General features: G+C 46.1%; 1 protein-coding gene and 1 long non-coding RNA gene across 12 annotated transcripts in view; one reads left to right on the top strand and one right to left on the bottom strand.

Moving 5' to 3' along the window:
* The first annotated feature begins 1,223 nt into the window (after nucleotides 1-1,223).
* The window catches only part of SEC14L1 (SEC14 like lipid binding 1), a 60,695-nt gene continuing 39,383 nt past the window's right edge, over nucleotides 1,224-22,535 (top strand). For 8 of the 11 annotated variants that reach the window (XR_003205773.2, XR_012376155.1, XR_003205774.2 and 5 more), the window contains exons 1-2: nucleotides 1,226-1,379; nucleotides 3,347-3,439. Coding sequence is in view for 7 of the 11 variants with exons in the window: in XM_025860043.2 (XP_025715828.1) it covers nucleotides 3,377-3,439 (63 nt within the window). In the remaining 4 variants the exon portion in view is untranslated. Of the gene's footprint in view, nucleotides 1,380-2,458; nucleotides 2,563-3,346; nucleotides 3,440-22,535 lie in introns of all 11 variants that reach the window. The other 3 variants (XM_025860040.2, XM_073885956.1, XM_025860042.2) reach the window with 2 other exon arrangements.
* On the bottom strand, nucleotides 6,169-8,180 carry LOC112814474 (uncharacterized). Its single transcript, XR_003205784.2, has 2 exons — nucleotides 7,432-8,180; nucleotides 6,169-7,277 (listed from the first exon to the last, which is right to left on the bottom strand). It is a non-coding gene; the product is annotated as an uncharacterized lncRNA (long non-coding RNA).

Below are 22,535 nucleotides of genomic sequence, written 5' to 3'. Positions count from 1 at the left end.
CTGCTTCGCCATGGTATCATTTGGCATGTTCCTCTGTTCTCTGCTCCCTGTAAATTGGTGGTTACACCTACAGGTTTATCAGATCAGGTCAGTTTTCGGCAAGACCAATTTCATAGGTGCTGCTGTTTACTCCTACCGGGAGGCTCATCATTCCTGGGACGTCTCTTTTTGAAAGCATCTTTTGAAGGTGGATGTGATTTTTACTAACAGGCAAAAGCCAGTCGGAGCTGAGTGTAGTGAGCAGTGTGGGTGCTCAAGTTGGAAAATGATGGTTTGCGAAAAACAAGGTGTGATCAAGTTATCCATGACGTTCTTGTGTGGCTGCTAAACTGGCCCTGAAGGAAATTCCAAAGCAGTTCCGGAAATGGGCTGTGCGATGGCAGAGCATCCAATGTGCAGCCACCCAGGGTGACTAATACAAAGGGCACAGCAGTGACACCGCCAGAGAAATCACGTGTGGGTGGCCGTGCGCCGTGGCCCTCTCCAGTCCTTCGCCCCCCTTAAGGACCCGCGTCTCAGCATGTATCACACTCGTGCTTCAAAGCTGGCGCTGGAACTGCGCTGTCCCGCTGGAACGCAGCCCTCCTGGTCTCGAGGGGCTGACCTGGTCTCACGTCAGTTCCACTGCGGGGCCTGGACCTGTTGACAAGATGATGCTCGGTTCCGCCCAGCCCCTCGCAAGCCCTGACACTCGCCTCAGCTGCATTACTCGGCGAGAATGTGGTCAGGGCACTGCAGGGGGAGGCCTGCCGCTCCTGAGCAGTGCACAAAAAATGAGGAGGCACCGGACCTCCGGCGCCGGTCACACCTCAGGGCAGCGCCCTGGCCCCGGCCCCCGGCAGCCACAAAACCAGAAGGCCGGGGCGGGGACCGGCCTGCTCCAACTCAGCGGAACTCCCCGCCCAGCTCGCTACCCACTTTGGCGTCTCGCTCCGCCCCTCGTCCTAGCCCCGCCCGGTGACGCAAACAGGGCGGAGCCAGCGGCCTCTAGTGAGACCAGCCTGTGCGTCAGGGCCTGCGCCAGCTCCGAACTCCTCCCACGCCCGCCGGGCCCCCGAGATGGCGCCTGCGCAGCGCGGCTCGGCCCGGGTTGTGGCTCCCCGCCCCCTCCCCTAGCAACCGTCGTCGCGCCCGCCTCCGTCCTTCGGCCGCGCTCGCGCACGCGCGCTCCTTCCGGCCGCCCGGCCCCGCCCTCCCCGTCACCCGTAACAACCACTCGAGCCTCGCCGCGCCCCTCCCGCTCCCGCCCCCCGGTCCACTCCCCGGAACCGGCCGCGGAGCTGCGGCCGCGGGCAGTGGAACGGCGACGGCACCGCGGAGCCGCCGGCATGAGTGCCCCCCGCCGCCCCGCGTCCCGGGCCCGGCCTTTCTGACAAGAGGTAGGCGCGCGTCGCCGCGGCGGGCTCCGAGCGCGCCCCCTGCCCCTCCCAGCGCCGCGGGGCTCTACGCGGCCCCTCGGCCCGGGAGGGAGGGGACCCACCGCCCCCGCTTCCTCGGTAGCCCCCCGTAGCCCCCGCCTTCCCACTCCGGGAGCCCTCCCTGCGGGAAGCAGAGTTTGGGGTCCAAGCCCGCTCTCGGCTCCCCACCGCCGGTCTGGCCGGGGCTGGGGGCGCGGGGCCCGCCGCGCTGGACTCCCTAGACCGGCCCGAGGGCCCGGCCGCCCCTCCGCCTGCGCGCGGTGGACTCCCTGGCTCTGGCCATTGGCTGATTTTTAAGCACCAATTGTCATGCAATAGAGGCTGCCCTGGTCCAGGATGCCACTTGGCCATTGTAAGTCCGGATTCCCACGTAGGACGTTTCCCTGGACCTGAGCATCCGAAGCTGGGCACTGGCAGGAGTTCAGAAGCTCGTGAATTAGCAGGTTCCCCAGCGTAGTCACTCTGGGCTCTTCCGGGCAGTGGAATCCTGAATGGGTGTTAGAGTATCTTCGCCGAGCATTCTGCTTTTTAAGTCTCCCCCAACCCCCGCATCCCTTTTTATACCCTGTGACCAGCCTCCCCGTCTCTGGGCGATGCTCTAAAGTTAATTTTCCCAATTTTAAAATTGTGCACCGGCATTGTTAGGTTTACAAAACGAAATAGAATGTGGTCCCCGCGCGTCAGGACCTGCCAGTCCCAGAATCGATATTAATGCCGGCTTCCAGTGGAGTGACATGGAGGACTCCGGAGTTTGGCTCTGAGTGTCAAGATTTCAGAGTTGGAAGTCCTTTGAGATTATCTCACCTCAAACCTCATTTTCCAGAGGTGAAACTGAGTCCGAGGGAAGTCAAATGACTGGTTTGAGGTCACCGAGAGTAATTCTGTAACATGCCAGTGCTGTTGTCCAACATAACCTGTTCTTGCAGAGAGATATGCTAAACAAACACACCAGAGAGAGTACCAGACCTGGTTAAATGTAATAATATAGATAAGAATCTTCTGAAATAAAATATATCTCCATAATTTTTTTTTTATTACAGCTAGACTTTGGGCTCCTTGAGGATATTCCATTTTGTACATTTGAATATCCTCTGACCATATTCACATGAAGTAACATTCTTAATGATTATTCTCAGCAGGACAGGTAGGCTCTTTGGATTTATTTTTCTTTCTCACTTTTAAATAGGGAATCAAAGTCACGCAAAGGACTCCAAAAAAAGTGTGTTTTTCAGAAAAATGCGTGTAGGCTGGCACCGGAGTGGGAATAGGTACCTTGTAGGAGGATTCCTTCCTCTGGGTCGTAGGCTCCAGCATTTAGTGGATTATTGACAGGTATCACAGCTGTTTGAGGCTGGAGGTTCCACCCAGCTGGAGTGCTTGGTGTTGCTGCCATTGGAAGACAGGTCTCTGAAATTGTAGTCTATGCAGTTAGAAAACAGGGATTGCCAGGTTTACTTTAAAGCTAGCTTTTGAGGAGTATTCCATAATTTGAAAAACAGTAGTATTTTTTTCCATTTTTATTTTTGTGTGTCTTCAGACTTAATATCTTGAAGTGCCATAATTTTTATTTGGCTTCTTGTAGAAGTTGTGGAAGGGAAAATGATTCAGGAACTAATAATCGGACCATATAACATTTCAGTGCTGGAAAGAACTGGAATCCTGTACCCAGCCCAGCCCCTGGAGAGGCCCCAGGAGGCAGAGCAGAGCTATTTCCCTCATGACACTTGGACTTCCTTCACCTTTTCTTACTGTCTAATTACCTTCTCCTTCCTTGTATAGTCCAAGTGTCATCTTTGGGTTTTTGTGTGTAGAGAATTATTGAGGTCCCTTTCTACAGTTAGACTGTGGTATGATGAGCAAATGCAGACTTAATTTTTTCCAGACTTAATCATGGTTTTTTTTAAATCATATATATTTGTGTTTTGCAGGTGTGAGAGGATTGCTATTGTGTTGCAGTCATGGTGCAGAAATACCAGTCACCCGTGAGGGTGTATAAACACCCCTTTGAATTAATTATGGCTGTAAGTACTTTACATTTTAATTTAGTCTTTGGCTTTTTTTTTTTAAGTATTCAAATTTGATGATCTGTAAATGGATGTAAATGTTATAATTTGTTTCCATTGCTCCACTTTTACTTATTCTGTTTTTATGCTTTTGATCCAGATCTAGAGTTCATGAAATGTTTTTAAACCATAAATCTCTGAAAATGAAAACCTGCATGTTTGTTTTTTACAAACGCACCTCCGGTTAATATGTGAATTTGAGTTAATTCTCTCTTTGAAAACACAGAAGTGCGATTCTGAAAATACTTCTTCTGGATTTTGGTCTTTTTGTTTGTTTGTTGAAGTAGAAAAGGGACGTGCAGAGTGGTTTTTTTCCCTCTGCTGCTCATTCAGAAGTGCGCTCTGGTTGTCAGGGTATTCACTTACATAGCAATGAACACTATGGGATGGAGTTTAATTTAGATTATTCTAAGGCCTCTGCTGAATGAGTTTTTCCCCTTGACATCAAGTTCGTGAGGCATAGTAGAATTCCACAAACGGGGTAACTCAAGTCTTAATTTTCTTTGTTATTTATCTGCAGAGTTTGGCTGAAAATAAGCATTTCACCAGATGCAAAACAAATCTTTCCAAATCACTTTTAGAATATTTTTGGGTATTCCTTCTTCTCCTTTCTTTTCTGTGTTACTGTTAAGGTGTAATATAACCTGCGTACAGGAAATGCTTTTGTCACGAACATAACGATGAAAATGCCAAACTGGACCAAGATCAAGATCCAGAACATACCAGCCCAGCAAGAAATCCCACTTGCCCCCTCCCTCCCACCTCAAAGTTAGCCACTGCTCTGACTTCGCTGCTCTGACTTCGAACACCATTGATGAGTGTTGGCTGTTTCTGTTCTATATTTAACTAGAAACTCAGGTGGTGTTTTTGCATCTGGCTGCTTCTGCGCAACCTTGTTTGTGAGATTTATCTGGAGCAATATGGTTTTGAAAAATAACCCCCAAAAGGCAAGTCGTCTCAAGGAAACAATTTAGATTTAGGAAATTTTTAAATTGAGACATAATTTACATACATTGAGATGGTCACGTTAACATTAGGTGTACAGTTTGATCAGTTTTGATGAAAGAGTGACCCACACCTCTGTCAGGATGCAGAACCTTTCCATCCAGTACCTCAGAAAGTTCCCTTGTGCCTCTTCTCTGTCAGTGTGAGGTTTTGGGGGTTTTTCTTTTGGCACGGGGGTGGTGCTTTTAGTTCTGTATTTCCTTTTTTTTTTTGAAGATTTTACTTTTACGTAATCTCTACACCCTGTGTGGGGCTCGAACCCCCAAACCCGAGATCAAGAGTCGTGTGTTTGACTGATGGAGCCAGCCCGGCGCCACCGTGTTTCCCTTAAATACCAGGACTGTTCAGTATTTTATGTTAATGGTTTATCAGAGAGGCTTGTTTCCTGTTTGCATGTTATGTGTACTGCTTTGGCTTTTGGTTGTATGCAGCAAAGACCCACTCCAGAGAGCTTGAGAAGGGGTATTGTTCGAGGGAACACATGTGGTGTGATGTGGTGATGTGAATCGCACAGAAATGCAGGAATGCGAGCTGGCTGGGCTGAGCTCCAAGAACTGGGCGTTGGAAGGTGGTTCCCGGCAGCTCTGGGGAACCTTGGCTGCAGTTGTCCCTGGAACTTCACCCCATGGGACTCGGCCTTGCTCCACAGGGGGGAGCCTCTCTTCCCCGTCTCCTGCCCGTCTCCTGCCAGTCGGCTGCTTTCCTCACTCCTGGTTTGCCCTCCCCTGTGGCTTCAGCTCTGGTGCTGTTTTAGCTGTTCTAAGCCCCTCCAAGCCCTAGTCCAACTTTGTGGCATTTCTTGTTGCTTTCTTTCAGTTTCTAAGTGACCGAGTCTTGTCATGTTTCAGATTCTAGAGAGGCTCGATCTGGGCATCTCTCCCCTGGAGCAAGGATGTAGGTTATTGGCCAGTCTGTGGATTATTTGCCCAGGGTGGGTGGCCTAACCCTTTTCAGTTGGCAGAGGCTGGCGGAGTTGGGGGAGAGGTGTGGGGAGCAGTGGCCCAGTGGCCCCCTATGAGGCTGAGAACTGCCCCAGGGGCTGGCCAGGCCGGGTCGGCAGGGGAACACAGGAACCAGGAGCCAGGGGTGGTGCGTTCTGTTCTCTAAAACATTAAGTATGATCTGAAAAGCTCAGTGCTGCCCTGATTGTGTGAGGCAAAGGTTTTTTTTTTTTGGTCTCTTCTGCAGACACTAGATTAATAAAGAGGAGTTTTGACTAATGATCAACTTCCATATTTTCCTTACTTGACTATTTTCAAAATGGTGAAGTTTGTCCTGCCCATTTTATATGTGGATTTACAGGAGCATTTGAAATTCAAGATCTGAACCATCCCCCCAGGCTTTTAAAATTAACTCATTTTTAAATTGCTTTTGTTTTGAGGCAAGTAGTCATTTTCTTTCGGGTTGTGGAAAGTATTTTTTAATCTGAAAATGAAATAAGTTCTTCCAGAATTAGATAGAAGCTAGAGTGTTTTAAGTCCTTAGTGATTTTTGTGTGGTGTCATTGGCCACTTTTCGGACTGAAATTGTACGTCATAAAATTCTCTTTATTTACCTTGCTTTATTATTATTTTTTTCATTGAGAAGAAACAGTAGTATAATAGAATAAGTCTGGGAATATTCTTTGCAGTTCTTCAGAGCGAGGAGAGACACAATTAAAGCAAGAACAGAACTATAGCATCAAGGGATTTATTTTTTTAATTAAACTTTTAATTTCAAGATACTTTTAGATATACATGCAATCATAAGAAATAATACAGAAAGATGCCATGTACCCTTACCCATTTTTGTCCAAAGGGAACATCTTGCAAAACTATAATACTGTATCACAACCAAGATACTGATATTCATACAGTCAAGATACAGAGCATTTCCGTCCCCACAAAGATCCTCAGGTTGCCCTTTTTAAGTAAGCTCCACACGTAGTGTGGGGCTCGAACCCGCAACCCAGAGCCCAAGAGTCCCATGCCCTACTGACTGAGCCAGCCAGGTGCCCCCCCCAAGGGAAAGGGCTTTGAGAGAGCGCCACAGCGAGTGCTGGGTAGTGGTGGGAGTGCTGGGGCGGTGGGTGGTTGATTGGAGGCTCCAAATCTTGCTTCATGGGGGGCCCCTGGGGGGCGGAGACTGTTGGGGAAAATGCCACTCAGTGAGAACATGGCCTTATCTGTCAAGCAGAGGTGTGACTGAGTGTAGTATTGCCGGAAAATGGTTCAGGTGGAAATTGCCTACTATAAATAGCGACACAGTGGACATCAGATTTGTTAATTGCATTTGATTGAGTTAATTAAAATTTATCATTTGTTTTGGGGTCAGTATACCCGTAGCACAAAGAAATCTTGTTGATGTTCCCATTGACTCGTAAATGGCAAACAAGCAAGATGGAGGTAGAGTTTTCCAGCGGGCGCTTGTAGCATTTTAAGGGCTTGCTTTTGTGAGACGTTTGCCCAGAAACAGCACGTTAGGGCTTCAGTGAGCGGAGAAATGGCCCGAAAGCCCCTGTCTCACCTCGGAGGGTGAGGAGCCCGAGGCGCACTTAGTGGCAGAGATCTGCTTCCCAAGTCCGTCGTTCCTTGCACCCTGCGGGGGCTTCTGAAGGTTCTTGTTCCCCGGGATGCCTCTGACTTGTCCAGCCTCTGCCCGGGCTGTTGGGAGGCATGTTGAATCCCTGAAGGACACTTAAAAGATTTGGGGTCTTGCCCAGGCGGAGCGAGGGGGGTCCCACAAAGCAGGAGCTTGGCATGGCAGGGAGGACTCTGACGCGCTTGCGGGAGAGTGTTTCACGTTGACATTTCTGGGGGAAAACCGTTTTAAAACGAAACATTTTCAGGCACAGCTTTCCCCCTCCTGACGTCACAGGCCTCTTACTACCAACCCGAGGAGGGGTGAAGGAGGTAGGGAGCGGGTCGAAGAGAGGCGCGGGAGGGCGGCCGGGAGGGGTCCAGTACCTCTGGGTGCGGGGGTTCCTCCGGGTGTGGGTGCGGGGAGAGGAGAAGGCCTGCCGCTGTCCTCTGCGGTGGCCCAGGGAGCTCTGTGCCAGCATGCGCACGTGGGGCGAGGACTGGCCTCTCCTCCCTTTCCTCCTGAGGACAGCTGTCGTTTTGACCCCGTGGAGCGCGTGCTGGGAGAGGCCCCCCCGCAGGCCCCGCTGCCTTCCGCGCCAGCACGGTGCGCCCGGGCCCGCTCTCAGGAGCACCGGCCTTCTTCCGGCCTCCCCCTGCCACCATCTGTGGCCCAGCAGACACAGCCTCTGGTTGTGCCCTTGGGCCCCCCGTTTCTGTTCCTTTCTCTCCTGGCACTGCCCGAGTGAGCTGTTTTCTTGTTCCGTCTTGTACGCCTTCGAGTCGCCCCGCGTTCGGCTGCCAGACGCTGTGTCCACGTGGCGGTCCCATGTGGGTGACCTGCTCTAAACTCCCGTGCTCTTCCTCGAGGACCTTCCTGTCCTCCCTTTGTGAAGTAAGTAACCTTACTTCACAAATACGCATTTTTAAATCTATTCTGTGCTGTTCTGGTTGCCGCACAGTGTTTTTCCAGCCCTTACACCGTTTTGACACTTCCTTCCTCGCCTTAGCTGCTTGCTTTTCCCCGTCTGTTTCTTTGAATCTCGGTCCTGCCGACCTAGCTTCTTCCCCGGGCCTCTGAGGGACCACCCGTGTCTCTCTCCCTTTCCTTGACTTTTTTATCAGGGTCGTCAGGGTTAGCTACTTCCCCTTCTAACTAGAGTTTCTTTTATTCTCAGGGTTCCATACAACTATTGTCTATGTTCCTCAGGGGCAGTGACTTTGCAGATTATTTCCCCTGTTCCCTCAGGTGTTGGCCCTAAACCCGTAGTAGGCTCTTGGATTGCACTTGGTCAGCTGACGTCTGTGCGCAGGAACTTTGCATGTGAGGACTTGGGAGGTGGGTCTGATGGAAACTCAGATCTAAAATGTAACTCTGGTCTGTTTTCAGATAAGAGATTTACGTTTTCTCTGTGGAATAGAAGTAACGCATGATGATCCTTCAATTAACCAATACTTCCCTTAGGAACAGAGCCCTTTTATGATGAATTTGACTTTTTTTTTTTTTTTACATCTTCATAAATTATGCGAAGCTCTGTTGACAGGCACCTTACTAGTAGTTTAAGCAGTGTATTTTTATAGGTTGAACAAACAGAAAAGCTATTTGCCAGTGTACAGTTGTTGATTAAATGGCCCACCACCCCTAAATTTGCTTTTGCTCTTCTCTCTTATTTTTGTTTGTTTCATTCTTTGTGTTTTTAGCTCTTCCTTTTTTTTTCCCCAGGCGTCTCCTGGGTTCCCTTTCCCCAGGTGCCTCCTGGCTTCCCGCTAAGACCAGCTGATGAAGGCAGGAAGGAGAGATGTGCTGAGTTGGGTGCACATCTAATCCCTGCCACAAACCAGCTGGGTGACCCAGTGACGAGGCCAGTTACCTAGTGTAAGGCTGCGGTGCGGAGGAGTTAGCCCGCAGTTAGCAAAGTAGGGAAGACGGGGCCTGGCGATACCTGTGCCCCCTGCTCTTCCTTCTTTACATCCAGCCCTTTGCCTACCTCCAAATACGAGGTGAAATCAATCAGTAAGTAAATCACTTCTCTGAATGTGTGTATTTCTTTCATTTTTAAGATTTCTTTTAGATGAAACAGGCATTTGTACTTATATTTAGGCTTTATTTCCTGTATCAAAACAGCAGGGGACACCTGGGGGGACCCCAGGTAGACTTGTATGTGTGCCTGCAGTATGAGAAGAGCCCCACGTTGAGTTGAACCGAGTCTGGTCTTTTTGGGGTGAGGGTGAGGTGTGCAGAAATCCGAGAAATAGAGTGCTTCCTGAGGAGTCGGCCTGGCACACAAGCCACCCCACTTCCAGATTGTTCCTCGGGTTGGTTGGGGTGGAGGAGCACAAGTCCCGCTGGAACCCAGACTTGCTTTATCCTTGCTCACTCTTTCTGGCAGCTGGCTGCCTCTGGAAGCCCCGTCCATTCTCCTGAAGAAATTTTGAGCCACCTGTCCCACTTTTCACTGTTTCTCCCTCTGACCTGAGTTGCATGCACGTTGGGTTTTGAGCAGCATTTAGTTGGAAGTGTTGTCATCCCGTCTCTCATTGTTCGAGAAGAACACATCTTCTTCCTCTTCTTCCTCTCATCCTGGATTTCATCCCTGGGCCTTTTGGCATCCCTGGCTCTGGTTTCCCAGTTTCTCATGGTGGTACTGAAATACATCCTCTCGTTGACTGAGGTGGTATTAGATCTTCGGGCAGCCTAATATGCGGTAGGATTTGTTTTTACCTAGAGGTGAATAAGCAGTGTTCGTGTATTTTGGGTAGCTGACTTTAAACAATTTATTCAAGTCTAGGAATGGAGGGAAGTGATCCAATTTCTCTGACAGTGTATTAAGGTCAGTTTTCAGTGGGGGGACGCTGTACTCTTCTCATTTATAGGGTGTTCGAGTGCTACAGTGTGAGTCCTATTGCAATTAAAACAAGCTGGGGTCTAATTAATTAGTCAAGCTTACTTAGTTTTGGAAATGGACAATTATAGTACACTTTCATTACATGCTACTTTGTATAGAACTAGGCATTTTCCCTTCTCTTACACACCCACTTGCCAGCACATTATGCATTCCGAATTATTTTTAATGTGCTAGGGTGAAGACAGTTGTGGCTCAGTAGGAAATATCCAAAGGAGATCTAAAGCAGGATCTGACTCAGCTCCTTGCCTCTTTGATTTACCACTGCACCCCGACCTCATTAGCCCCCAGCCAGGCCTCCACTAGCACCCGCTGCTCGCTGCTCCTGCTACACACAAACCCTCTCAATCAAACCTGCCAATAGATGAACTGCTTTCTGTGTGAAACATTAGGACCAATGAAGTAGGTTAAAAAGTAACTATAAATAAACCCAGGAGTATTTTGCATCTTATTTGCAATTCAACATCCTTGAAGAGGGTCACTGGGACCAAAGTGGGACCAAAGAGGAGCAGCAGGTTTTTGCCACTAAATAAATAAAGCCAATCTTCATCATCAAGCATTTCAACAGAGCCGCTGTTGAGTAAATGACTTCTCTGAATGTGTATATTTCTTTTATTTTTAAGATTTCTTTTAGATGAAACAGGCATTTGTACTTATATTTAGGCTTTATTTCCTGTATCAAAACAGCAGGGGACACCTGGGGGGACCCCAGGTAGACTTGTATGTGTGCCTGCAGTATGAGAAGAGCCCCACGTTGAGTTGAACCGAGTCTGGTCTTTTTGGGGTGAGAGTGAGGTGTGCAGAAATCCGAGAAAACACAAAATACCACACAAAAACCCCGAAACCTTGTATTATGGACATTTTCAAGCATACGTGAGTAGAGAGGATGAAGCGTACAGTTAACGCCGCGGCCCCATCACCCCACTCTGGCAGGAGCAGCGCTTTGCCACTGAGTATTGTGTCATCTATCCCCCCCCTCTGTTCTTTTCCTGGTGTATTTAGAGCAGATTTCAGGCATCTTGTGAACTCATCCATAAATCCTTCAGCACGTATCTCTAACCAGTAAGGACCTTTTTCTGTTGTAAACTCCATTGCCATGTCATCATCACAGTTAATGAAAACACTGTGTTCTGACTTTTCTCTACTGTCAAGAACGATGTCTTTTCAGACAGTGTTTGGTTCCCGCTCTGGGTCAGCCATCGCTCTTGGCTTCTGTGTCTTCAGTGCTCACGCTTCTTCCACGTTCTCCCTTCCCTGTTTCCTTTCACGCCCTCACTTTATTAGAGAGACGGGGGCACCACCCAGTCCCGTCCTCTTAACCTTTGGCTAATTGTTCCCGGTAGTAGACAGGAGCCGATGCAGCCTCGAGTCAGTTCAGCGACTCTAGCGGCTCTGTTGAAAGGCTTGATGATGGAGATCGGCTTTATTTATTTAGTGGCAAAAACCTGCTGCTCCTCTTTGGTCCCAGTGACCCTCTTCAAGGATGTTGAATTGCAAATAAGATGCAAAATACTCCTGGGTTTATTTCTAGTTACTTTTTAACCCACTTCATTGGTCCTAATGTTTCACACAGAAAGCAGTTGAAAGGAGTTCATCTATTGGCAGGTTTGACTGAGAGGGTTTGTGGGTAGCAGGAGCAGCGAGCGGGTGCTGGTGGAGGCCTGGCTGGGGGCTAGTGAGGTTGGGGGGCAGTGGTCTGAGGGGTCTGGCTCCCGGTGGTTCTTCCACCTGAGCCCTGGGTAGGGCTATCAGGCTGGTTGGAGAAGCGTCCACAGAGAAGTTCACCGAAGAGAGGACTTGGCTTGCTGGTGTCATAACTGATTCTTCTTTCTTGATTTTAACCTGTACAGGAGGGAAACAGTTTTGTGTATTTCTAGGGGAGTGATTTTACATGTTGAAACAGAGAGCATATCCTGCATTCAAATTCTTTTGCAAGGTACAATTTGATGTTAGGAGAACTAGCCTTTTTTTTTTTTTAATGAAAAGTTTATGTATATATCATTATCACTCTATATAAGGTAACTCTATGTATCTTGATGTACTGGATCCCTTTTCCATTCAGAAATCTTACCATCTGTTTCATGGCTCTCCTGCTTGTTTCGCACTAGAGTATTCAGAGCATACTTTGAGTTATTGATAAGCATCCGGTGTGTAAGTGTGAGTGCCTTGCATATTTGACTAGAGGCTGCCTGTGGAACTCTCCAGCCTGCCCTCTGACCAGTGTTGCCTCTCACCCCCCACTCCCAGCCTTGCTGGTGGCAGATGGACTCCTCCTCTCATACTTGTCTTGCTATTTGGGGACCACCGGTTATAGATTTTGTGTTTTCTGGCCCTCATAAGCATCATGGTGTTATAATTGGCAGTTAATGCTATTTTAGAACTATCCAGTTCTGTCTCACCTGACATCTCTTCCTGGGCAGCCTCATTTAACTCATGGCTTCAACTGTTACTTTATAAACAGAAGATCTCAAAGTTTATCTTCAGCCTACACTCCCACTCAGGAGCTTCCAGATTCCTAGCCAACTGCCTGCTAGGACATCTCCATTTGACTATATACAAATTCAGTGTCTCTGAAACAGAATCCACTCCCTCCTCCTGCCTGCGCAAAGAACACAGCCTAACAGAAAACAAGTACACAGAAAACCCCAATAAAATGTCTCTGAAGCTCTGCCTTTACCTGTGATCTGCTGCTTCTGATGAGTGCCACGGCCATGTGGCCGGCCCTGCCCTCAGACCAGAGACCTCGGCGTCCCTGGCTGCCTTCCCTGCTCGCCCCTTGGCCTCAGTGATGACCAGACCCTCCCCTGTCCAGAACGTCGAATGAACGAACGAACTCACCCTTCCTCCCTTCCTTCCTTCCTTCCTTCCTTCCTTCCTTCCTTCCTTCCTTCCTTCCTTCCTTCCTTCTTTCCTTCCTCCCTTCCTCTCTCTCTCTCTCTTTCTTTTTTTTAAGTTTCACTTATTTAAGTCATCTCTACACCCCATGTGGGGCTTGAACTCACGACTCCGAGGTCAGGAGTCACATACATGCTCCTCTGACTGAGCCAGCCCCGTGCCCCACCCGAATTGTTTCTGAATCTGCCTGTCTCCGATCGTGTTGGCTCCCCTCCGATGACAGGATGACAGTTCCTGGCATCCTTTTCAGGGCTTGTGGACTCGGACTGCTGACGCCATCTCACCCACCTCCTCTTTCCCTGGGCTGCTGCCGGGGGCTCTGATTGTAAACCTGAACATGCTCCGTGTTGGGGTTCTTAAGTGTCTGCCCCGCACCTTCAAGGTGAGGCTCAGATTGGTACCCAGCCTGGTACCCGGGGCCCTTCCCCATCTTCTCCTGCCTCTCTCCCCAGCCTCATCTCCCCGCATGAGCCCTCCACGTTTGCTGCACATCCAGTTATATCGGACCAGTGGGAGTTTCAACAGTATGCCGTTATTCCCCACGGCTTCTGCGCCTTTCTGCAGACTGCTTGGGATTCCTCCCTCCCTCTTTCCCACCTGGCTGGCTCTGACTGGTTGGACTCACTTCTCCTAGGTGGGATTCCCCCTCTGTGTTCTCATGGCCCCGTCACCTCACTGGTCTCTCCACCTTCAGCTTGTAACTTGAGCATATAGTAAGCTCTCAGAAATATATTTGTCTAAGGAGTAAGTCAGTCTTGGAATATTTGCGTGTGTTCCTGTGGAACTTCTGCTTCTGGTAATGAAAATTCTGACAGAAGGTCACATTGGATCATGCTCTTTTGGTTGGAGGTATTTGCTACTTGTCGTTGAGTCATGTTTTGAAGGAATCTAACTCAAATCATGTTTTGTGGGTAAAACAGAGTCCATATTCAGTGAACTGAAGTATATAAGCACTATAGTTGACTAAAAAATGTGTCCTGGTTTATGTATCATTTGGTGTTTTGGGTGGCTTTTCTCCCATAGTGATGAATACCAATTATAAAAGAATTTCATTTCTGTGGTTCTCCTATAGAACGTGAAATTCATTTAAAAATTGTTGGGTGGCTCAGTCATTGAGTGTCTGCCTTCGGCTCAGGTCATGATCCCGGGGTGCTGGAATCGAGCCCCGCATCGGGCTCCCTGCTCCACGGGAAGCCTGCTTCTCCCTCTCCCACTCCCCCTGCTTGTGTTCCCTCTCTTGCTGTGTCTCTCTCTGTCAAATAATTAAAATCTTAAAAAAAAAAATTATTGACTCTGGTAATATGGTATTCTAGTTTGTTTTTTTTTTGAGATATCTTCAGGTTTAAACCTGAAAGGTTGATTATTATATGACTTATTTTTCTTAATGAATAAGTTATTCTGTAGCATTAGGTAGTCCTACTCATAAATGTGTGTGTTTCTCTTCTTTTTCCTAGCTTAATCCCTGTGTATGTCTTAAAAACCAAGTCCAGACCTAAAAGCTGTAAGGTACAGATTTTAAGTAAATTTATTTAAGAGATCATTGGTTGTATTGCAGGATTTATGCTATTAATATTAGGACTCTTGCTCAAACACCTGTTATCTTCATTTTGCTTTTAACACAAAGTTGATTTAGAATGCAAATTCTAGCAGTTCTAAGTTCTGATTCTCTATTGAATCGGGGTTTTCTGAGAGTGGGCGCCACAGCGTGGTTTCACAGCCCTCCAGGTGATTCTGATACCTGCTCAGGTTTGAGAACCACTGGTGTAGCTCTCCTTAATTAGAATTTATAGCAAATGGAATAGGAGGAAGGGAAGTTGGTTTCGATTATAACTGTTAAATTTTTTGAAAAGACTAGATTCTTTAACAGGCTGTGTCAAGAGATTCTTACTACATTATGTTTTCTTTTGAAGGATTTAACGTGCCAAGACGGAGACTATTTATTTGCTTTATATGCTTTTCAGACTGTTGTTCTTGAGTTTATTTAGTGATACCAAAGTTACAAGCATGTGTTTCTTTGAACTTGTCTTAATTTAGTTATTTGTATGACTTTGCTAATTTTCAGGTAAAGAACCTGTACTTGTACTATACTGTATTGTGGTAAATATACACTAATATAAAATCTGTCATTTTAACCATTTCCAAGTATACAGTTCAGTGTGCTAACGGGTCCACCTTATGTAGCCATCACTGCCATCCATCCCCCGAACTTTTTTACCTTCCCGCACAGAGACTTTGTACCCATTAAACACCAGCTCCCCAACCCCCATTCCCTGGTAAACACCCTGCCCCTTCTTTGCTTTCTGTTTCTGATTAGAACTATGTTTCTTATATGAGTGGAATCCTACAACATTTGTCCTTTTGTGATTTGCTTATTTTACTCAGTATCATGTCTTCACGGGTCATCCATGTTGTAGCAGGTGTCAGAATTTCTTTCCTTTTTAAGGCTGAATAATCTATTTGATGTATATACCACGTTTTGTTCATCTATTCGTCCATCAGTGGACACTTGGGTTGCTTCCACTTTTCGGCTGTCGTGTTTACTGTACACTTTTAAGATCTAGTTTTTGACTATAATATCAACCAAAAAAATGCATATCTCTCTAGGTTTTTTTTTTTTTGTCCTTTGTATTAGTAGATTCTAGATCCAAAACACAGCTTCCTTGAAGAATTCTACCACTGAATTTGGTCCCCTGTATTCAAAGTATATCTGTAATTTACATCTCATGGTTGCTGTTGCTGTTGGTTTCTTTTTTTTTTTTAATTTTATTTTTTAAAGATTTTATTTATTCATTCGAGACACAGAGCTACAGAGAGAGAGAGAGAGAGAGCATGATCAGGGGGAGAGGCAGAGGGAAAAGCAGGCTCCCTGCTGAGCCAAGAGCCAGATGTGGGGCTTGATCCCAGGACGCTGGGATCATGACCTGAGCTGAAGGCAGGCATTTAACCATTTGAGCCATCCAGGCGCCCCTCTTTTTTTTTTTTTTTTTAAAGATTTTATTTATTTCAGAGAGAGAGGAGGGGGAAGGGCAGAGGGAGAGGGAGAAGCAGACTTCCCCGCTGAGCAGGGAGCCCGATGCGGGACTCGATGCCAGGACTCTGGGATCATGATCGAGCTGAAGGCAGACACCCAACCGACTGAGCCACCCAGGCGCCCGGTTTCTGAAGAAAGAACAGCATCTAACGGCAGGTGTAGAGCCAGTGAAGTACAACGGTGGGCTCCGGCCGTAGGGGGAGAGAAGCAGCAGAGAGAATAGGGAAGTGGGCGCTGGACAGTCTGGGAGGTGCGACTTGTGTAACAGGCCTCTAATAAATAGTGCACGACAGATATGTTCCTGATGGATTAAAATAGCTCCTACTTTCAGCCTACTGATGATGGAGTTTTTATTCTGGTTCATGAAACCGGATAATATTTCCATAGCTCATTACATTCTTTTATGTGGGCAAACACATGGCATCTTTCAAAGCTGACAGCTGCGATACGCTGGAACACCAGATGCTTTTCTGAAGTCCATGGATTTATTTTTTACACTCTGGAAAGTAAAACAGTACTCTGCCAAATCCCAACTTGATTTGAATAGGAATATGCAAAACTGCTATTTTTGTTGCCACCTATACTCTGTTTGCTATTTATTAGACAAAACAATTTATGGATTAGGAATGGGTTTGGTAAATCATGGTGTGTTTTGGTTGCCATTGGACCACGCATGGATCAGTCACGTGATTGCACACGAAAACCTGAGAGAGGAGAAACCTTTCATAGCACTCTGGACACTCTTGTTTCCCTGGGGCTTAAGTAATTGTGGCCTATGAAACATTTGACCTTCAAGATTTATTGACGGTGGTATCTTAAGTATAAAGATCAACTTAAAAGATGTGTCTACCTCTTTTTTTTCTAACCACAATTGACCCTTGAACACAGAGGTTAGGGGCACGGACCTCCCCTCTTCCCCCAGTGCAGTTAAAAATCTGCATATAACTTTTGATTGTCCAAAGACTTAACCACTAATAGCCCACTGTTGACCGAAGCCTTACTGGTCACATAGCAGTTGATTAATACAGATTTTGTGTATTATCATATACCATATTCCTACAATCAAACAAGGTAAAAAAATGTTAAAGGCATAAGAAAAATACATTTACCATACTGTACTGTATCGAAAAAAATCTGTGTATATTTGGACCTGCACAGTTCAAACTCGTTGTTCAAGGGTCAACTGTAGTGTCCTTTAATTCTCTAATAGGGATTGGTTAATGTTGTGCTTTTTATTTTGACAGTCTGAAAAAAGTATGAACACATTGAGATCATCTGGATGCCTGACATAGCTAAGTGCTATGGGACAGAACATGGTTTGCCGTTATGTTTATTTGGGGGTGCCAAATAATACTATTTTTATGGTGGAAAGCAAATACAAAAAGAATTGAGGTGGAATTAATATGTAGAAGATGTATTTGAGCCAAGTATAGGCCAAGGTACCTTGCAGACAGGGAGCTGTACAAGTAAAGGGTTAACTAAAGAAAGCAGTGGGCATGGTGGGTCACCTGCAGCCTCTCCCAGCCAGCCGTCAGGTCTGAAAGCACTGTGCCCTGGCCACCAGTTTGTGTCTGTGCTGAAGGAGCCATCAGCTCCAACAAGTTGTCACCCTTCCTAGTAAACGTATGTCATGGGCTTCATAATTGTATGAGCTTTTACCTAGTTTGTATGTATTTAAGTAACATAATAATAAAAATAATTGGTCAACACCAAAGGTCCAAAGAAGCTTTTTTCTCTTAAAAGGGGTCTGTACATTATTCAAGCCTGGTACCCAGTTACCTGGAGTTAGATTTTGCTATACTTGCATGAATCCGTATCAGCCAGGTCCTTAAGTTGGGTTTTGTTGGAAACACAGCCTGAGGTTGAAAACGACCAGAGGTTGTGTGGAGGGGGTGCTTCACTCGATGGCTTGTTGGTCCAGCTGTTTTAAATAACCCTTCTGTACAGCGAACCCATAGTGGTAGTTTGTTTGACTGTCCTCCGCGTTTTGATTGGTGAGACTGAGGATGGAAAAGAGGGGTGGCAGTGCCCCCGAACTTCTGGGTCTGACTTAGAGCCGTGGAAATTCACACAGTGTACACATTTCGACTCTGTCGCCTTACAGTGGAAAGGTGTGTGTGGTGGTGGTTTTACGTTTATGATTCTTAAAGTCGTGTTTCTTTTTCATGAAAGGAGTTTTTGAGTGTTTTGTAAATGGTCCTCAAATACAACTGTACCATATTTTCAACTTCCAAAGTTTAAAACTTTTGGGGCATCTGACTGGCTTGGTTGGAAGGGCATATGACTCTTGATCTCGGGGTTGGACGCTCAAGCCCCATGGTGGGTATAGAGATTAATTAAAAATAAAATCTTAAAAAATGTATACACTGTGTTAATTTCCACAGATCTAAGTTAGACCCAGAAGAAGTTGAGGATGCTGCCAGTATCTCATTTATTGCTTACACTTACCTTGTGGGTGGGGCCCCCACCAGCTTTATTTGGATATAATTGACATTTAACATTGTATTAGTTTAAGATGAATAATAGTGCTTTGATGTATGTACTTATTTGTGAAATGATCATCACAATAAGTTTATTTAACATCTATTACCTCACATAGTTACACATTTTTTTCTTGTGATAACTTTTAAGACGTACTCTTCGTACCTTTCAAATATGCAGTACAGTATTATTAATTATAATCACTGTGCTGTGCATTATATCCCCAGGACTTACCTGTTTTTTTTCTCTTTTTAAAGATGTATTTATTTATTTGAGAGAGAGAAGAGTGTGTGCCCATGAGCAGGGGTATGGGGTAGAGGGGGAGAGAGAGAGAGAATCCCCAAGCAGACTCCCCACTGAGCAAGGAGCCCAACTCAGGGCTTGATCTCATGACCCTGAGATCCGGACCTGGACGCTTAACCGACTGACTGACTGAGCCACCCAGGTGCCCCCCCCCCCCCCGCCTTTTCTTTTAAGTAAGCTCTATATCCAGTGTGGGACTTTAACTCACAGCTCTGAGGTCTGCAGTCTCACGCTCCACCGACTGACTGACTTACAACTGGAAGTGTGTACTTTTTGGAGTAGGTCTTCTCTTATTCCACTGTACAAGGGAGAGAACTGAGGTTGAACTGGCTCGGCCAGTGGGTGGTCCTTGACCTGGCTGCCCGCCCAGTGACCGTGGCGCAGCCTGCCAGCATGTAGGGGTGGACTGCCTGCAGCTGGCTCACCTCCAGACAAACCCCGATCTCACCAGCCAGCCGCTGATGCTCGACCCTTGCCTCTCCTGATTCTGGACAGGGCTGGTTTTTGGACTTTGCTTTAAAATTCCTCTCCCTTTCTCCTCCTGGTTCTCCCTCTGAACTGTGTCTGACCCGGTTCCCTGCTGGGCAATAAAACTTTTTCCCCCAGGGCCCTATCTCCCCGTCTTTTCTCTTTTCTTTAACGGAAGCCTCTTGCTCATCGGTGGGTACTGCTGGCCTTCAAATCAAGGTCCAAAGCTCTGCATTGGCTCTGTGGTGTGCCTCCCTGGTTTGTGTCTTAGTCCTGAGGAGACGGTGCTGCAGGAGCGGAGGGAAAGGACACTGTGGGTAGTTGAGTCAAATACCTGGTAATTCATGGGGTCGGGGTGCAGGGAGGATCGAAAGTTGCTAGCACTCTGAGTTTAAAATAGTCCATTTGAAAAATAAAAATAAAATAAAACAGTCCATCTGAGGCCGTAAGTGTTGGTGCAGCATCATGTCTTTGGTCAACAGTTGTGCGAGACCACCCGGGGAGGGCTCTTCCGAGACTGTGGGAACAGCAGGTTAATGTTTACATTTATTCAGGCCAGTGCGGGACCTGAGCAATTAGTTTCCTGACGTGAGTTCTTTCCCTTCCAGGTATATTGTATTTCCTCGTTCTGTGGAAAACGTTAATACCATTAACATCAGGCCTGATTCAAGGCTGCCTGTAACTGCAAACTTTTCAGAGAACATCTTGTTACCTGGCACCCTCCTGCCAGCCCCCATGTGTTTTATGAAAGTTCTCTTCCCACCTCTAGTTATGTTTGTCTTCAGAGCCATATTTTTTGTTTCCAGTAACTGAGTATTTTATATTTAGCTAATTAATCATTTAACTAGCTAAATCCCTTTATTTCTTGTATTTATTTTATATTACAGAGGGAATATTTTATCCACAGTGCTGAAATTGAAATAAAGAATTTTTCTATCTTTATCTTCTGTTTGCCTTTTCTTTTCCTTATAGAAAGAGGGAGACCAATATGATAGTATTTATACCAAGTTTTTTTTTTTTTTTAGTTGGCTATTTATAAACTTAACATAGTTGGTTTCCACCAAAGCCTCATGAGATTTGCATCTTGTGTCATTTTAGTCTGGTGAACACGTGGATTTTCTGAGGGGTGCATTTTCGAAGTATAATAGAAAAGGTAAATGTCAAAAAAATTTTTAGTTTTTAAAGCTGTTTGCATTAGAAAGGTAAGGTGTCCTTCCTCTTTTTATGCATCGCCGAGTTGGCTCCTTGGGACTGTTGGGTGGCCGTGTCCTTACCCACGGTTCGTCACTCTCTTCCTCTTTGGGAAGTTCATGTGCAGTGGGCATGTGAACACATGTAGCTGCATGTTTTGACTATTGTTCTTATTCTGTGTCAGGATCTACTAAACATTTTCTTTTTTAATCTTCCACAATTCTGTACATTAAAGAAGATGAGGAAATTTAGTAACCTCCCAAGGCCATCCTCCGGCTGAGGGCAGAGCTGGGATTTGAAGCCGGTCTCTTTTCCCCGGGTCTGTGCTCTGAGATTCAGAGGCCATCTGCATCAGGAGTGGGGCAGACCCGGGTTCAAATTCTGGGACATTTGCTCCTCTCAGCCTCCCATTTCCTCATTTCAAAGTAGAGAGAAACATTTCATAGAAAGATCCTGCCTAGTAAACGCATTAATCTCTGTGAAACCGATTATGGTGCAAACGTAGGATTCAGTAAGTAGGCAGTGGTTTGGGAGTCTGTTCTCAGGCTTGTTTCCCCCATGGTGAGTGGTCTTCACACACGGTCCTTGCCCTCTGTTCGTGCCCCTCAGCACCTGCCCTATAGTGCCTGTCATGGGGAAGGGAGAGAGTGTTTGCTGAGTAAGTGATATTCTGAATTTCTCTAGGTTCTTCTGAAAAGAAGTTTGTCTTTTTATTTTCTTACAGCACAGTTAATAGGTTTTTGCCCCTTTTCTTCATATTTAATAGGTATGATTTTTTTTTAGAATAATTTTAGGTTTACGGAAAATTGAGCAGATAGTGCAGAGAGTTTCTATATACCCCTTTATAATTTCCCTATTTACTTATTTATTTGAGATGGAGAGCGGGCGCACAGCACTCGCGTGAGCAGGGGTAAGAACAGAGGGAGAGACAGAATCCCAGGCAGACTCCACAGTGAGCATGGAGCCCGACGCTGGGCTTGATCTCACGATCCTGAGATCAGAACCTGAGCTGAAATCAAGAGTCTGACGCTTAACCCACTAAGCCACTTAGGTGCCCCTTCCCCTGTTATTGACATCCTGTGTGGTGTGTTCGTTTTGATTGATGAACCAGTATTAATACATCATTATTAACTGAAGTCCATAATTTACATTAGGATTCACTCTTTGTGTTGCACATTCTGTGGGTGTAGATGCGTGTAGAATGGCATGTGTCCACATTATGGTATCCTACGGAATAGTTTCACTGCCCAAAAAACCCTCTGTGCTCCACCTACTCCTCCCTCCCTTCTCCTCCCCAGTACCTGGGAGCCACTGAGCTTCCGGCTGTCTCCATAGTTGTCCTTTACCAGAGTGTCAACGTGGTTGGAATCATATGGGACGCGGCCTTTTCACACAGGCTCCTTGCATTAAACAATAGTCATTGAAGTTTCTTCCATGTATTTTTGTGGGTTGACAGCTGATTTTTCTTTATTGCTGAATAATACTCCCTTGTATGGATTTGCCCCAGTCTGTTTATCCATCTTTTGTGGGACATCTCAGCTGCTTTCAGTGTTTGATGATTAGGAATAAAGCCTGCCATGCTGTGTTCCTTGTCAAATGCCCTTGGCCTGTGCCTGCTCCGTGCTGGATGATGGTGAATCGGGTTCCTTCATCAGGAAATCCTGAGCACTGCTAGAAATGCTTTCCTAAGTTGGCTTTGTCAGTTAAACCTATGTGTACTTGTGTTTTTATTTTTATTTTTTAGCTTTACTGAGGTATAAATGATGAATAATAAACTGTTTTATCATGTGTATATACCTTTGAAACCATCACTGTAATAAAGATAATGAACATATCCATCACCCCAGAAATTCCCCAGAAATTCTTTATGCCCCATTGTAATTTCTTTTTTCCTACCACCAGGCAACCACTGATTTGCTTTCTGTTAGTATAAATTGGTGTCCATTTCCTAGAATGTCACAAAAATAGAATCACACGTACTTTTTTGGTGTTTTCTTTGATTCATCATAATTATTTTGGATTCATTCATGTGCGCATAAGTAGTTTGTTACATTGTATTGCTGAAGAGTGTTTCATTGGGTGGGTATACCACAATTTATTTGTTACATATTGCCACAGAAAACATTGGCACTAAAAAAGAAGAGAACACTTTTTGATTCTGTAGGGCTTTTCTAAGATATTTGGATCTGTTAGAATCAAGAGTAAAACCTGTAATTTAT

The sequence above is a fragment of the Callorhinus ursinus genome, unplaced genomic scaffold, assembly GCF_003265705.2.
Source record: "Callorhinus ursinus isolate GAN/ISIS: 27379988/994484 unplaced genomic scaffold, GSC_fseal_2.0 scaffold68, whole genome shotgun sequence".
NCBI lineage: Eukaryota > Metazoa > Chordata > Mammalia > Carnivora > Otariidae > Callorhinus > Callorhinus ursinus.
The sequence above is the reverse complement of the archived record's forward strand: the minus strand, read 5'-3'. Positions and strand labels throughout refer to the sequence as shown.